Consider the following 17060-nt stretch of genomic DNA (forward strand, 5'->3'; position numbering starts at 1 on the left):
TGTCTTTGACCAAGTTTTTGGTCACCTGTCCTAATATCTCCCTATGTGGCTTGGTGTTAAATTGTGTTTGATAATCGCTCCTGTGAAGCTCCTTGGGATGTTCTACTATGTCAGTCTTTGGAATTCTCTACCCTGGAGGGCTGTGGATGCTGAGTCGGTCAGTATATTCAAGTCTGAGATCGATTGATATTTGGACTCTAGGGGAATTAAGGGATATGGGGATCGGGCGGGAAACTGGAGTGGAGGTTGAAGATCAGCCATGATCTGACTGAATGGCGGAGCAGGCTCGAGGGGCCGTATGCCCCACTCCTGCTATTTCTTAAGTTCTTGTGTACTTATGTCAAAGGCGCTATATAAATGCAAGTTGTTGTTGAAAAAAGGACGAAGGCACTTAATAGTGTTGAGGTTCTGGGGAAAAGAAAGAACTTCATAGAATCATAGAATAATACAGCAGAGAAGGAGGCTGCTCGGCCCATCGTGCCTGTGCCGGCTCTTTGAAAAAGCTATCCAATTAGTCCCACACCCCTACTCTTTCCCCATAGCTCTGCAATTTTTTCCCCTTGAAGTATTTATCCAATTTCCCTTCAGAACTTGCATTGATAAAGTGCCTCTCATGACCCCAGGATCTCCCAAAGTGTTTTACAGCCAATCAGGTACTTTTGAAGTGTAGTCACTGTTGTAATATAGGAAACAACAGCAAGCTCACAGCAACAAACACCAATGAAACAATCAGGAAAGGCTGATCAGACTGGGGCTCTTTTCTCAAGAAAAGCAAAGGCTGAGGGGTGACCAGCTGGAAGTTTTTTAAAAATTTTAGGAGTTTGATAGGGTAGATGTGGAAGGGGTGGTTCCACTTGTGGGGGAGCCCAAAACTAAGGGCCATAAACATAAGATCGTCACTAATAAATCCAGTAAGGAATTCAGGAGACATTCTTTAGCCATGGAGTGGTGAGAATGTGGAACTTGCTACCACGTGGAGTAGTTGAGGTGAATAGCGTGGATGCCTTTAATGGGACGCTGGATAAACACAAAAGGGAGAAAGGAATAGAAGGTTGTGCTGATGGGGTGAGGTGAAGGAGGGAGGGAGAAGGCTCCTGTGGAGCATAAACACCAGAATGGACCTGTGGGGCCGAATGGCCTTGATCTGTGCTATACATTCTATGTAATTTTATGCCCCAGAGGCGAGAGAGCCTCCACTGAGGCAGGGCTGACCAGTTGCTTCATGTCCAGCTGAGAGTATGTTTGGTATGTGACTCCATGGGTAAATGGGATGCCCTCGCCTGATTGTATTCGGAGTCATTGGCTGTAAAACGCTTTGGAACTCTCTTCCGCAAACGGCAATTGATACTAGCTCAATTGCTAAATTTTTTAATCTGAGATAGATAGCTTTTTGGCAACCAAAGGTATTAAGGGATATGGGCCAAAGGCAGGTATATGGAGTTAGATCACAGATCAGCCATGATCTTATCAAATGGCAGAGCAGGCAAGAGGGGCTGAATGGCCTACTCCTGTTCCTATGATGTGGAGATGCCGGTGATGGACTGGGGTGGACAAATGTAAGGAATCTTACAACACCAGGTTATAGTCCAACAGTTTTATTTGAAAATCACAAGCTTTCAGAGGCTTCCTCCTTCGTCAGGTGAGTGTAGGATTCCATAAAGGTACAGCATATATAGTCAGAGAACAATGCCTGGTGATTACAGATAATCTTTCCAACTGCCTGTTATCAAAGGAGTTGAATGGTGTGCAGACAGAGAGACATTACATACAAGACTACTGAATACACAAACGGTCTGAACACAAAAACAGAGAGAGAGAATAACCAGTTGCATTAAAAACATAACTTTTTTTCACTGGTGGGGTTACGTGTTTCTCTGCCTTTCGAGTGTCTCTCTCTGTCTTTGTGTTCTGACCGTTTGTGTGTTCAGTCGTCTTGTATGTAATGTCTCTCTGTCTGAACACCATTCAACTCCTTTGATAACAGTGATTATCTGTAATCACCAGGCATTGTTCTCTGACTATATGTGCTGTACCTTTATGGAACCCTACACTCACCTGACGAAGGGGATAATCTCTGCAAGCTTGTGATTTTCAAATAAAGCTGTTGGACTATAACCTGGTGTTGTAAGACTCCTTACATGTGTTCCTATGAGGTTGTGAAGGCGCTTTATAAATGCAAGTTCTTTCTTTCACATAACACTTGCAAAAACCCAGTGTCGATCATGTACTTCAGGTCGATGAAATGGTGCGCGGGCAATGTGCAGGTTTTTAGAGCCGCTGTCCCTTTAAGAGCCGCTGTCCCTTTAAGAGCCGCAGCATTGCGCGATGTTTACATGTTTACCTCGCTCTCAACCGAACTTGAAACGGGGTGAGTTCCCGCCTACTTTGACGTGATTGGGCTCTGGCGTCGCGGGAGGTTTCCGATTGGACGAGGGGCCTGTCAATCCTTGAGGGGGGCGGGTCTGAGAGCGGTCAGCGAGTTTGGTTGTACCGGGGGGGAGGGGTCACGTGATTTTAAAGGGTTGGGGGGAGGGGCAGCCTCAAGATGGCGCGGGGAGCGCGGAGCTTGTGCTTGGCGCTGACCGCCTTGTGGGGCTTGGCGACCGGGCAGCCGGGGCAGGGAGAGCCCGAGGTGCGGGGGGCCCGGCTGGAGAACGGCGCGGGCCGCGTCTACATGGAAGCCGGGGTGATCCGAGCCAGCCCCGGGGCCCGCTTCGACCTGAGGGTCTTCGGCTCGGACCTGGAGCGGGCCGCTTGGCCTTGGCTGGGCTTCAGCCGGAGCTCGGCCTGTCCCAACCGCAGCCTGGAGAGCCGCTGGCTGCGGCTCAGGGCCGACGAGAGGCCGGGCGGCGGCGGCTCGGTGCTGGTGAGTGTCCAGGCCGAGCGAGCAAGCGCCGGCGGCAAGTATTACCTGTGCGCCCGGGGCTCGGGGGGCCTCTGGACGGCCCCTGGCGGCTGGGAGACTGGGCTGGAGATCGAGCCTCAGGCCGGCCCGGGTGCCCTGGCGGTGTGGGGCCAGGCCCTGCTCGTCGTGATGCTGCTGGTCTTCTCGGCCCTCTTCAACCTGCTGCACCTCAGCGTCCTGTGGCTGGACCCGCTGGAGCTGCACATCATCCACCACTGCGGCTCCGAGAGGGAGAAGAGGAGCGCCAAGTCCCTGGAGCCCATCAGGAAGAGAGGCAACTTGGTCCTCTGCTCCCTGGTCCTGGGCAACGTCTTGGCCAACTCGGCCCTGGGTGTCCTCTTCTACCAGGCGTTCGATGCCATCCTGCCCGCCATATTCGTCTGCGCCGCCTTGATGTTCCTGGTCTGCGAGATCCTCCCCTACACCATCTGCTCGCGGTACGGTTTCACCATCGCCTCCAAGACCACCTGGCTGACTCGCCTCTTCATGATCGTCGCCTTCCCCCTTTCCCTGCCCGTGGCCCTGGTTCTCGACCTGGCCCTGCGCCAGGACATCAGCACCTGCTACATCCGAGAGAAGATCCTGGACATGCTGAGGTCCAGCGACCCTTACAGCGAGTTTGTCAAGGAAGAGTTCAGCAGAGGGGCGCTGAGGACTAAGGTGGTGGAGGATGTCATGACTACCCTGAAAGACTGTTTCATGCTGAGCGCGGGAGCCGTGCTGGATTTCAACACCATGTCTGAAATCATGCAGTGCGGCTACACCAGGATCCCAGTGTACGAAGAGGAGAGGTCCAACATCGTAGACATAGTGTATGTGAAAGATCTGGCCATGGTGGACCCTGAGGACTGCACGCCTTTGAACACCATCACCAAATTCTACAACCATCCTCTGCATTTTGTGTTCAACGACACCAAGTTGGATGCAGTCCTGGAAGAGTTTAAAAAAGGTGATTGTGTTTGGTTTATAGGTGACACAGAAACATTGCCCTGTTACAGGGGAGTTCCATCGCACGGCACATCTGTGTTCAGAAAAGCCCTTGAAGATGTGTGCTCGAGGTTGCCTAAAAGTTCCTCTGTCTCCAAGACCCACATGTAGGTTTTCACAAGTCACGTCCACACCTCAAAGTTGTGTGCAGCTTTCTTTTTGAGTCCCTCAGTACATGTTTTAATTTGTGTCTCAATTTTATTCCCCCCAATCTGTGCCTTCTCTGGTCCCCAGGTGCATCATTGCCCACTATGAGGGGGCCCCATAACCTCTGTCGGTGCTGCTTTGTAACTGGTCATCAGTTGGGGGTTTACATACACAAATCTTCAAAGGTGGCAGGAAAAGTTAGAATGGCTGTTAAAAAAGCATACAGGATCCTGGGCTTTATAAATAAATTGTAAACAATTTTACAACACCAAGTTATAGTCCAGCAATTTTATTTTAAATTCACAAGCTTTCGGAGGCTACCTCCTTCCTCAGGTGAACAATGTGGAATAAAGGCATAGAGTACAAAAGCAAGGAAGTTATGCAAAACCTTTAAGTCACCGGTTAGGTTCCAGCTGAAGTATTATGTTTAATTCTGGGCACCGCACTTTCGGAAGGATCTCATGGCCTTGGAGAGGGTGCAGAGAAATTTGATACCAGGGATGAGGGACTTCAGTTACGTGGAGACTGGAGAAGCTGGGATTGTTCTCCTTCGAACAGAGTAGGTTATGGGGAGATTTAGTAGAGGTGTTCAAAATTATGAGGAGTTTTGAAAGAGTTTATAAGATATTAAGGGGAACGGATAGGGTGGATAGAGAGAAACTATTTCCACTGGTTGGCGATTCTAGGAGTAGAGGGCACAGTCTAAAAATTAGAGCCAGACCTTTCAGGAGTGAGATTGGAAAACATTTCTACACACAAAGGGTGGTAGAAGTTTGGAACTCTCTTCCACAAACGGCAATTGATACTAGCTCAATTGCTAAATTTAAATCTGAGACAGATAGCTTTTTGACAACCAAAGGTATTAAGGGATATGGGCCAAAGGCAGGTACATGGAGTTAGATCACAGATCAGCCATGATCTTATCAAATGGTGGAGCAGGCACGAGGGGCTGAATGGCCTACTCCTGTTCCTGTTCCTATTCCTATGAGCAGATAGGGAGAAACTGTTTCCACTGGCAGGGGGGCCGGTAACCAGAGGACACAGATGTAAGGTAATTGGTAAAAGAAGCAGATGAGAATTTTTTTCACGCAGTGAGTTGTTATGATCTGGAATGTACTGCTTGAAAGGGCGGTGGAAACAGATTCAGTAATAACTTTCAAAAGGGAATTGGATATATATTTGAAAAGGAAAAATTTGTAGGTCTATGGAGAAAGCAGGGCAGTGGGACTAATTGGATAGCTCTTTCAAAGAGCCAGCACAGGCACGATGGGCCGAATGTGATCCTTCTGTGCTGTATAAATGCGTGTTGTTGTAAGATTCTATGATTATTGATGCTTGTTCTGGCATTTGGCCCTAGAGACTGTGTGTATATAATGGGAATTCCCAGCAGAAAGTTTTTCTTTCTCTTGGTCACAGTTGTTAATACTTCACTGTCGGTGTGATTGCTCATTGACACCAATTGCACAACCCTGCTTCGTCACTAGGGGCCAGTGTCGTGCCAAAAGCACCGTCAGTAACTGATTAAACACATCCTGCAAAATCCCCTCGATAGAGATTTAAGAGAACTGAAGTGGTTTCAAGGCAGTAATCTGAGGGCCGAATGATATTTCATATCGCCTGCCTGCACAACAAGAACGTGCATTTATATAGCGCCTTTGTCCCATGTGCTCATATAATTTGTCTGTACAGGAGGAGGGGTTCTAAAATGCTTGTATCTGTGTATGCGTATATTAATGCCAGAGTCTGGTATATTTAAATTTATGTTGACATTTCTGCTGCGAGATGTAGATGGGCCTTGCATCCCTCTTCTGAACGAGCAGGATATATCCTGCTCGGTGTCATTTCGACCTGGGGCATTATTATGGTCTGGTTTCCTGTCGCCAATTTAAGAAGCTACATTTCTTTTGAGCATTCCTTATACATTTTTCCAGAATCTTGCTTATTTTATTGCTCCCTCTGATTTCCTCATCAATCAGTCAGGATCCCTGGCCCCTATCAGGAACTTGAGAATAGTTGTTGATGAATTTGCTTCCATTCTGTCTTTGAATGAGATTAATTTGCCTGTCGTTTTGCCTGAAATACCATACGTTGAAGTCCACTTTTGGATTAATGCTCAAACACCCCCTCCCGGTGGCTCAGTGAGTTAAATCAAAAAGGGCTAAACTGCAAAGACACAGCAGGCCAGTGAGCAAATTAAACTGGAAGGCTGAGCGTTAAACATACATTTTAATAAGGCTGGAAAAATAGACAAGAGGGGCAAGAGAACCAACAGATCCACCAGTCATTGTGTTAAATGGCCTGCAAACTGCTTTGTAGAAAACTGTTAGGTGACATAAAAGACCATCACTGGTCAGGCCTCAGCTGGAGTATTGTGTTCAGTTCTGGGCACCACACTTTAGGAAGGATGTCAAGGCCTTGGGGAGAGTACAGAAGAGATTTACTCGAATGTACCCGGGATGAGGGACTTCAGTTATGTGGAGAGAATGGAGAAGCTGGGTTTGTTCTCCTTAGAGCAGAGAAGGTTAAGGGGTGTTCAAAATCATGAGGGGTTTTGATCGAGCAAATAAGGAGAATCTGTTTCCAGTGGCAGGAGAGTTGGTAACCAGAGGTCACAGGTTTAAGATAATTGGCAAAAGAACCAGGGGGGAGATGAGAATTTTTTTTATGCAGCGAGTTGTGATGATCTGGAATGCGCTGCCTGAAAGGGCGGTGGAGGCAGATTCAATAATAACTTTCAAAAGGGAATTGGATAAATACTTGAAGGGAAAACTATGGGGAAAGAGTGGGGGAGTGGGACTAATTGAATAGTTCTTTCAAAGAGCCGGCAGAGGCACGATGGGCTGAATGACCACCTCCTGTGCTGTAAGATTCTGTGATTCTATAAAGCAGACATATAGAAAGGACAAAATAATTGTGCAAATAGTGGAGGGGGTGAAAAGATAGAAGAGTGAGTAGCTGAATTCCGGGAAAGTGCTGGTTTACCTAATCTCAGCACCTGTGAGGTAAGGACACTACAGTCTGCCTCAGTCAAGCTTTGCACCCTCGATGGCTATCCAGTGACCCCCTGCTGGCAGTAAGCACGTATGAGGCTAGAACTTGGCTACGATGGTCCAGCTACGGGTTGCCTGCCGGCTGTCGTAGTGAAGGTTCTGGGTGCCTATGGATCTTGTACCTTCGCAAAACGTCAAAGAGGGAGTGAGAAAGTCACCAGAAAAGCAAACTGTTGCACCCAGGTTAGCTGGTGTTACTTTTCTGTTAAGTTTTGTCACCTAACTCTATTCGGTGATTATAACAGTTCTCCATCCATGTCTTTTTTTATGTTTTGAGGCAAATCACACATGGCAATGGTCCAGAAGGTGAATAATGAGGGAGACGGTGATCCTTTCTACGAGGTGATGGGCTTAGTGACGCTGGGTGATGTTATTGAAGAAATCATCAAATCAGAAATTCTCGACGAGTCAGATACCTGTAAGTTCAAGCACTGCGGGTTTTGGAGTAATTGTTTTTAAAATTATGGGTCATTTCCCTGATCCTATACTCAACAGGAGCCTGAGTCAGGGATAGAGCTACAACACTTGTAACACTGATTCACCGATCCAGAGCCCCTCTGAGCACGAGATCAGTGAATTTACCCTTGAAAATGAAAGCAAAATGCTGTAAACACTATGCAATTCTATGTAAGTGAGTCTTTTCCCGTCACCTATATACAATACTGCAAATAAATGAGTTAATTTTGAAATTGCTGCTATAATGACCACAGGTTTACAGAGGTGGGGCTGTTCAGCCCGTCTCGGGCCTCTGAGAGAGTTCTTCTCAAGCGTCCCAGTGTCATTCTTAGGATGTGGGCGTCGCTAGTAAGGCCAGCATTTATTGCCCATCCCCAGTTAACCTTGATCAGGTGGTGGTGAGCCTTTTTCTTGAACCGCTGCAGTCAGTGTGGTAAAGATGCTTTCACAATGCTGTTAGTTCCCAGATTTTGACCTCGTGATGATGAAGGAACGACGATATATGTCCAAGTCGGGAGGATGTGTGAGTTGGAGTTGATGGTGTTCCCATGCACCTGCTGCCCTCGTCCTTCTAGGTGGTGGAGGTCATGGGTTTGGGAGGTTCTGTTGAAGCCTTGGTGAGTTACTGCGTTTAAGATGCCGTTGATGAGCTCTCACAGTAGCTCAGTGGATCATTGCACTGTGTGGTGGGGCTGAGAAGGTCCCAGGACAATCCCCGATCTGTGAGACATTCGCTGATCTCGGTTCCGTAGTGGTTGGGGAGGTGGTTGTCACTCCTGATCACAGCCCACTGGTCCTTGCTGGACAGTGCGTATGCACTTCATGGGTGAATAGCTTGCTGCCGCTCACTGCCTGGGCTCACTTGTGAAGAATGAGAGAAGTATTGAAGGGTGCCTGACACCCGTGCAGATGTCCCTCAGCGAGATTCAGGAGTGAGAGGATTGAAAGTGGGTTCAAGAGTCTCGAGTTAGTGCTATTGATTTTTTTTGTTCTGCTCCTTCCATAGCAGAGGTCAAGGTCAAGAAGAAACCTGCTCCGATCGAGACTCCTATTGAGCGCAAGAAGGAAGACTTCTCTTTTTTTAAGATGCCTGATAACGACCTAAAGGTCAAGATTTCACCCCAGCTTTTATTAGCAACCCAGCGCTTCTTATCCAGAGGTAGGGGAGGCAGTTACCTCTAGAGGGGGCTGGGGGAGTGTCTCTGGGCCCCATAAAGTACACAATAAAGTGCAGCGTTTATTGATCAATGAACTGCGTGAGGGAGAAGAGTGGATAAACTACAAGTCAGCTACCGGATTGTCAGACTCTTGCTTTGGTTTGGTAAAGGGGTTAGGGCTGTGATGAGGATTTCAGTACAGTGTAACGTTAGCTTTTAAAGGGAAGCTAGATAAACACATGAGAGAGAAAGGAATAGAAGGATATGCTGATAGGGTGAGATGGAGGAGGGTGGGAGGGAGGAGGCTCGTGTGGAGCATAAATACCAGCATAGACCAGTTGGGTGGAATGGCCTGTTTCTGTGCTGTAAATTCTGTGTAATTTTATGTGAGTGAGTCTTTCCCCGTCAACCGTATACAATACTGCAAGTAATCGTGTTAATTTTGAAATTGCCGCTATAATGACCGCAGGTTGCCTTTACAGAGGTGGAGCTGTTCAGCCCGTCTCGGGTCTCTGAGAGAGTTCTTCTTCATCTTCTCAAGCATCCCAGTGTCAACCAGGAGGTGAAGTTTGATGAAAATGACAAGCTGGCTCCGGAGCACTACCTTTACCAGCGGAATCAGCCAGTCGACTACTTCATTCTGGTGCTGCAGGTGGGTGTAGTTCCAACTGCCCGTTCTCGGACACAGAGCAGTGAACCAAGATCCTTACGATTATGCTTTCACTTGAGTAATACCTGTGTCCCCTGTTTGCCCGCCCCCGACCTTTCCTGAAGGCACCTTCTGTTCGCTAACTGGGTAGCAATTGGAATTCTACAATGGGCCTCAGCATCCACGCGACGGGAACAAAAATAAACAAGCCATGGTTTCTGCTCCAAATCGTTATTCATTGACCCCTGCTGAGAAGTGTACATGTGAGTGTCTAGTGTGCACTGAACATGTAGAGGTCTAGTGTGCACTGGACTGAAGTGCACATGTGGGCGTCTAGTATACACTGGACTAAGTGCACATGTGGGCGTCTAGTGTGCACTGGACTAAGTGCACATGTGGGCGTCTAGTGTGCACTGGACTAAGTGCACATGTGGGCGTCTAGTGTGCACTGGACTAAGTGCACATGTGGGCGTCTAGTATACACTGGACTGAAGTGCACATGTGGGCGTCTAGTATACACTGGACTGAAGTGCACATGTGGGCGTCTAGTATACACTGGACTAAGTGCACATGTGGGCGTCTAGTATACACTGGACTAAGTGCACATGTGGGCGTCTAGTATACACTGGACTAAGTGCACATGTGGGCGTCTAGTATACACTGGACTAAGTGCACATGTGGGCGTCTAGTATACACTGGACTAAGTGCACATGTGGGCGTCTAGTGTGCACTGGACTAAGTGCACATGTGGGTGTCTAGTATACACTGGACTAAGTGCACATGTGGGCGTCTAGTGTGCACTGCCTGCCAAGTGAAATAGCTGGCCTTACTGTCTCGGCACAAACACGAATAACAACTTGCATTTATATAGTGCTGGTCATGTGCCTCAGCACAGTAAGGAGGAACGGGATGTGGTGGACACCATGCATGGGGATAGGGGCGAATGATGGAGGAGCCGGGGTGATGAATCAAAGACACATCAAAGAGGAGGCTTTCGAAAGAAGGATGGCAGGTATCACAGTCCAGAGAACTGGGAACGAGTTCCAGGGGGGAGCCTGACTGACTGGCTGATTGGAGGGAGTGAGGGGTAAGGAGAAGCTGGTGTTAGTGGAGCACAGAGGGTGTGTGCAAGAACATGAGGCAGAAGGAGATCAGTAAGGGAGGTTGGGGTGAGGCCATGGCGTGTTTTAAAAACAAGGACAAAAGTGTTGAAATTGACGGTCTCGGTCACAGGGGACCAGTGGAGCTTGAAGAGATGGAGAATAGGAGTTTTGGGACTCAGTTTGACTGAGGACTCCAGCTGTGGTATTTTGGATGAGTGGCAGCTTGAGGGGAGTTGTATCAGAGAGACACTAGCACCTGTGGAACTGTACTGCCAAAAGAATCAGTGCCATCAGGAGAGGGCGGGAATGGCCAATCCTAGAAGCACCAGTGTGGCAGTGGTGTTAGCAGACTACCAATTTGATCTTCGTTTATTAACCATTTTAAACCATTTTTAAAAATATCTATTTTCCTGTCATTCAAATAATTGTGCCCCATGCATATAAGTTCATTGATTGTTGCACCATATTACAGAAAGTATTTGTGTAATTGACACCAATGGTAAATACCAATGGGCCACCTTGTGTTATAAACAGGGACGAGTGGAGGTGGAGATCGGGAAGGAGGGCCTGAAGTTTGAAAATGGAGCCTTCACTTACTACGGTGTCTCTGCGCTGACTGCCCCGTCCTCTGGTAGGATTGGGTCATGTGCTTATTTCTGTGTCTTGTTTGCACACCTGTGCTAACTTTATTAATGTTTTACTGACTCATACACAAGATACTAGGGTGTGTTTAAGAATCTATCGTTCCTTTGGGGTGGGGTGGGCGGGGAGAAGAAAAATGTTTATTAAAAATGATGTCTGATAATTGGTACACTTAAAAACCTTTCCATCAGAGGTTCCCTGGTGCAATGAGTTCGAGCAGCCTCGGTTCAGTCCTGAGTGAACGCAGGCTACAAAAACGACCTTCGCTCTGAGATCAGAGGATGGCTGCTCTTTGGATTGGGATTTCACACTGGAGCAGTACAGTTCTAAAATTGGGCTAGAGATATGTCAAGCCCAAGTTGATGGATCAAAGACCTATCTGTTGACTGTGAAATTAATACGTGTCAGTTTCAACCCAGTTCTTAGTTGGTATGCATAAAACTGACATTAATTCTGCATTAATTGGTGCTAAATTGGTAATCCTATTCAGATGCCACAGGATGTTTACAATGGGAAAGTAGTGCAATTGAGAATGTTCTGAAGTTGGGGCTGAATCACTTTATAAGAACAAGAGTCAGGGAGCTTTACTCTGTATCTAACCCGTGCTGTTCCTGCCCTGGGAGTGTTTGATGGGACAGTGTAGAGGGAGCTTTACTCTGTATCTAACCCGTGCTGTTCCTGCCCTGGGAGTGTTTGATGGGACAGTGTAGAGGGAGCTTTACTCTGTATCTAACCCGTGCTGTTCCTGCCCTGGGAGTGTTTGATGGGACAGTGTAGAGGGAGCTTTACTCTGTATCTAACCCGTGCTGTTCCTGCCCTGGGAGTGTTTGATGGGACAGTGTAGAGGGAGCTTTACTCTGTATCTAACCCGTGCTGTTCCTGCCCTGGGAGTGTTTGATGGGACAGTGTAGAGGGAGCTTTACTCTGTATCTAACCCGTGCTGTTCCTGCCCTGGGAGTGTTTGATGGGACAGTGTAGAGGGAGCTTTACTCTGTATCTAACCCGTGCTGTTCCTGCCCTGGGAGTGTTTGATGGGACAGTGTAGAGGGAGCTTTACTCTGTATCTAACCCGTACTGTACCTGCCCTGGGAGTGTTTGATGGGACAGTGTAGAAGGAGCTTTACTCTGTATCTAACCCGTGCTGTACCTGCCCTGGGAGTGTTTGATGGGACAGTGTAGAGGGAGCTTTACTCTGTATCTAACCCTGTACCTGCCCTGGGAGTGTTTGATGGGACAGTGTAGAAGGAGCTTTACTCTGTATCTAACCCGTGCTGTACCTGCCCTAGGAGAGCTTGATGGGACAGTGTAGAGGAATGGAACGATGCAGTAAACTCGATGATCTGAATAATCATCTGCTGTTCCTATGTTTCTAGTGCTCATTCTCCTGTCAAATTACGGTTGCTGTAGCATTTTACTCTGCAGTTTGCTCTGCAGGTCCTATGGCCTCTTGAAATTTTATCTCTCTGCACAGGAATTGTTGTCACTGGGATTTCAGCACATTGTAACACTGGGTGTGTGATATTTTCACAGTGTCCACTTGAACTGCAAACAGAAACCCAGCAGTGCAATTCTAGATTGTATCCTTCCAAACTTTGGCTTTGTGTGGAGAGAGTGTTTTGAGCTGCGTAACACTGGGATGAAGTACTAGTGGGGACAGGGCTGTCACCGGGGGTGGGAGTGGTGCGAATGTTTTGAGGGGATAAATTAAAAGCATCACAAATGAGGCATATTGGCACAATATTAAAGTGTAATGGTTACTATTATAAATGCGGGATTTATAATGGAAATATAAAAATAAGGACCGAGTGTTTGACTTTTAAAATGGGATTGAATTACATCTGCAAACCCTGGTTATCTCCCGCCCTCTAACCCCACTACACATGGTCTAGACTCCCTATTTGCAATGCCAGACGAGATTGACTAGTACTTTTAATTGATGCTGTATTCATGACAGAATCTGAGAGATTTCTGTGCACTGTACAGCTGTATCACTCAAAGGAGTCATTTTAACTCTGGTTTCCTTAGTCCACCAATCACCAGTCGCTAACATTAAGTGGAGTCGACGAGACCCATTCTCCAAGGAGCTGTTGGAATCTGGGGAGAATGCAAGCCTTTCCATGTACTGCCCTGACTACACTGTAAGAGCACTTAATGACCTACAGGTTCTGAAGGTAAGGTCACAACTAGTAAGAATAAGAAGATAAACATCGAGTGAAACAAAAGCAGAAAATGCTGGAATTACAGTCGTCATCTTAAAGGGAAAACACGGGTTCAGATTTCGGGTGGGACTCCTCATCAGAACTGTTCTTTCTCTTTTCAGATACTGACCAACCGTTTATGCATTTGCAGCATTGTCTGTTTTTATTCCCCATTTTGGGAAGGTTTTGAGGGATAGAGGAGAGGGGAACAGACAAACATACAAAACTGATGGGCAGGAAAAGACTAGCTGGTCCGTGATGCCTGGAACATCATAACTAGACACTTCCTACCCCTCCCCTGCAGCCATGTAATCTCCTGGGAGGGGCAGAAACCCCCAGGGCCAAAAAGGGAGAAACAAAATCTGGAAATTTCCTCTCTGACCCCCCCCCCCCCCCCAGGCGATCGAAACCAGTCCAGGAAATCATATTGACCTTGCGTGTGTTCTATGTTAATCCACTTACCCTCCACATGATGTGGTCTGTGCCCCAGCCACGAACCAGTCCAGCTCCCTCTTGAAGGCGTACAGTGAGTCAGCACCCACCACACCAGCCAGTGAGCCCTGTTGCAGCATTTGTGTCAACGTTTAAAATCGCTCTGTTTCATCCTGTGAATGGCACTGAACACGGGCGAGCATCTCCCTCGCCTTCTCGCCCACTAAATGGTTTTAGACTGGTGGATGAATGCACTGTCCAATGTGGCACTGAGCCAAACAGACCAGGAAGATCCCAGGCTCAACCTCTGGCCTTTGCCAAGTTGACTCATTTGGGCGATAGTAAAAGGGGCTACAGTTGGTCCCTCGGATCGAGATGGGGAGAATCAGCCAATCTCCTGTTCCTGATCGTTATCCAGAGACCCCTACTGGAAAGTGCATGTCCTGGATATTGGGTGAGGATAGGATCGGGAGAGGACACGTTCAGATTCACCCGTGGTGCCTCCCGCAGTCAAACAGCCCACCGACACTGAACTCCCACATGAAGAACGGCCACTTTAACAATGAACCAGAAGGCTTACAAGTACCATACAACAGTGCGCCAGAGAGAGTCAGCACCTTCAGGGCAGTAGGTGAGAGAAGGGAGTTGGGAGGGTCTCAAGTCATTTGTAGCGGAGTCTGTATTATAAACATTGATTGAAACAAGGTACTGATCTTACAGCTTGTGCCTATTTATTATCAGTAACTGCAGTTCACAGGGGCAGTTGCAGTCACTCCTGCAGCCTCACTGTGTGCATTTTTCCTGCTCAGGTTACACGGTTGCAGTATTTAAATGCAATTATGGCCTCAAGAATACACAACTCCTCACCGTCACCAGACAGCTTTGAACTAAAAGTGATGCCCAGCAGTCAAGCAAAATTGCTCAATGACCAGAATTCTTCCACATGTGAGTGTTTCTTTTATGTGTGCGGGTCTCAGTGATTTATTTTTGTTGAGTTGTTGACTACGTTTTAATAATTGTCTGATCTGCCTGGTTAGAAAAGAGATGAAATCATAAAAGATGCAAACAGGCTTGAACCTCAGGACAAGCACAAAAAAAATCTTCTGAGTGAATACTGGTTCCCAAACATGAGCTACACCTCTCCCTAAACACAGATATCCAATGTAAAATTAATGACTGTGATGAAAGAGATTGAAGTCGTAGACAGGATGAAAGAGCTCACAAATAAATCCCCAGAGAACTGAGAGAGAATAGGGAGGAGACGTGAGGTGCTAAGAATCATTATGAGGGAGTCATTGGACACATGGGATTAGAGGGGACATGAGGAAAAACGTTTTTACCCAGAGGGTGGTGGGTGTATGGAATTTGCTGCCCGAATTGGTGGTAGAGGCAGGGACCCTCAACTCGATTTAAAAAGTACCTGGACCTGCACCTAAAGTGCTGTAAGCTGCAGGGCTACGGACCGGGTGCTGGAAGGTGGGATTAGAATGGGCACCTGGTTGTTCTTCGAGCCAGCGCGGACACGATGGACCGAACGGCCTCCTTCTGTGCTGTGTCTTTTCTATGGTTCTACTGGGGAGGTGTATATAGATTGAAAACAGGCTAATGTGGTGCCCATATTCAAAAAAGGGGACAAAACAGGCACTACAGACCCATTAGTCTCACTTCTGTTCTGTGTGATTTAATGGTCAGGAGTAAACTCGAGTGCTATCTGTACAATAATCCCTTAGTAAACAGCAGTTAACCTGGATTCAGAAGGGAAAGATACTTCCTCACCAATTTCCCTGACCCCTGAGGGAGTAATAACCCAAGTGGACTTTGGAACATCGTACAATGACGTGGATCCAGATTTCCAAACGTCTTTTGATAAAGTTGCACACAAAAGGCTATTACTTAAACTCCGAGCTCAGGGGGGAATCCGAGTAAACCCTGAGGATGGGTAAGAAACACGGTGGTGGGTAGAAACAACCAGTGCTGACTGGAACGGCTATGTTGGGTTGAGGGGAACGGATTGAGGGGCTGCCCCAGGGCCCAGTGTTGGGAGCACTACTGTTTTTAATTTACATCTGTGTCTTAGATTTAGAAACTCAATGCAAACTGGTCAAGTTTGCAGATGATACCAAACTAGGAGGGGTGGTGGAATCGGAGGAGATCGCTTAGAAAGTGCAGAATAAACCGAACAAAATCTGTGAGTGGGCAGAACAGTGGCATTTGGAATTTAATGCAGGCAAGTGTAAAATATGCCACATAGAGAGGAAAAATGGGTGGCACACATAATCCACCAATGCTGTTAAAATGGGTGGCATTCATAATCCACCAATGCTGTTAAAATGGGTGGCACTCATAATCCACCAATGCTGTTAAAATGGGTGGCACTCATAATCCATCAATGCTGTTAAAATGGGTGGCACTCATAATCCATCAATGCTGTTAAAATGGCTAAGGCTGAAACTGAAAAAGATGTAGGAATCTTCGCAGACATAACACTAAACGTGTCACAATGAGTGCAGAGCAGAAATCAACCAAGCCAATAGGATGTTGAACTACATAGCCAAAACAGAATAAAAGTCAGTGTAACTGCACAGTGCTGTGACCAGACCAGACCGTACCTTGAGTACTGTGTCTAGTCCTGGTCACTAAGACACGGGGAGACATTCGAGTGTTGGAGGCGGTGCAGAGAAGAGCCACAGGCTGATGCCCACTCTCGGGAGTCTGAGTTATGAGGAAAGACTGGAGACTTGGTCTTTTCAGCCTGGAAAGGAGGTATCTGAGAGAGGATCTGAGAGATATACAAGATTATTATGGAAATCGTAAATCCGGAATGTTACTTCAAATTAAACTGCGAGAATAGAACAAGGGAGCACGGATTGCAGCTAGAAAGAGGCAAATTTTGGACTGATGTCGGGAAATTCTTTCCGAGAGAGAGCGACCTGTGAAGTAGATTTCCAGACAGAGCAGTGGAAGTGGAAATGCTGGAAGCATTTAATCCACATTGGTGCTTCAGTTGGGAGATTTTAGGATCTTTCTAGTTGGATGAATTAAAATAGGCCGACTGGCCATCTCACTCGTAATCTCGTGGTCTTTCTTTCCTTTTTGTTTCTTGCTCTTCATAATTTAGCTGCGGGGTTAATATACTTTAATGAGAAAGGCAGGCCGACTGACTCAAAGGCTCCTGTTGTTATGAATGCTGGTATTACCCTGTCTGCGTAGCTGTCTCTTAATTTTCCTCTTGCAAGAGAAAACCCTTGCAAATTCCTATCGCCAGATGGACTTTGAAGAGAGAGAGAGAGAGAAGTAATAAGAGAAAAATGAATGCTGTTTGCCATTCCCTGTG

General features: G+C 47.1%; 1 protein-coding gene across 4 annotated transcripts in view; it reads left to right on the plus strand.

Annotated features, from left to right (window-relative positions):
• Positions 1-2531: 2531 nt before the first annotated feature.
• The window catches only part of LOC137335872 (metal transporter CNNM3), a 35739-nt gene continuing 21210 nt past the window's right edge, over positions 2532-17060 (plus strand). For 3 of the 4 annotated variants that reach the window (XR_010966529.1, XR_010966530.1, XM_068001370.1), the window contains exons 1-7: positions 2532-3854; positions 7367-7507; positions 8552-8704; positions 9185-9354; positions 10989-11085; positions 13122-13267; positions 14536-14671. Coding sequence is in view for 1 of the 4 variants with exons in the window: in XM_068001370.1 (XP_067857471.1) it covers positions 2546-3854; positions 7367-7507; positions 8552-8704; positions 9185-9354; positions 10989-11085; positions 13122-13267; positions 14536-14671 (2152 nt within the window). In the remaining 3 variants the exon portion in view is untranslated. Of the gene's footprint in view, positions 3855-7366; positions 7508-8551; positions 8705-9184; positions 9355-10988; positions 11086-13121; positions 13268-13416; positions 14358-14535; positions 14672-17060 lie in introns of those variants that run through there. The other variant, XR_010966531.1, reaches the window with a different exon arrangement.

Source organism: Heptranchias perlo, chromosome 20, assembly GCF_035084215.1.
Source record: "Heptranchias perlo isolate sHepPer1 chromosome 20, sHepPer1.hap1, whole genome shotgun sequence".
In the NCBI taxonomy this organism is placed as follows: Eukaryota; Metazoa; Chordata; class Chondrichthyes; order Hexanchiformes; family Hexanchidae; genus Heptranchias; species Heptranchias perlo.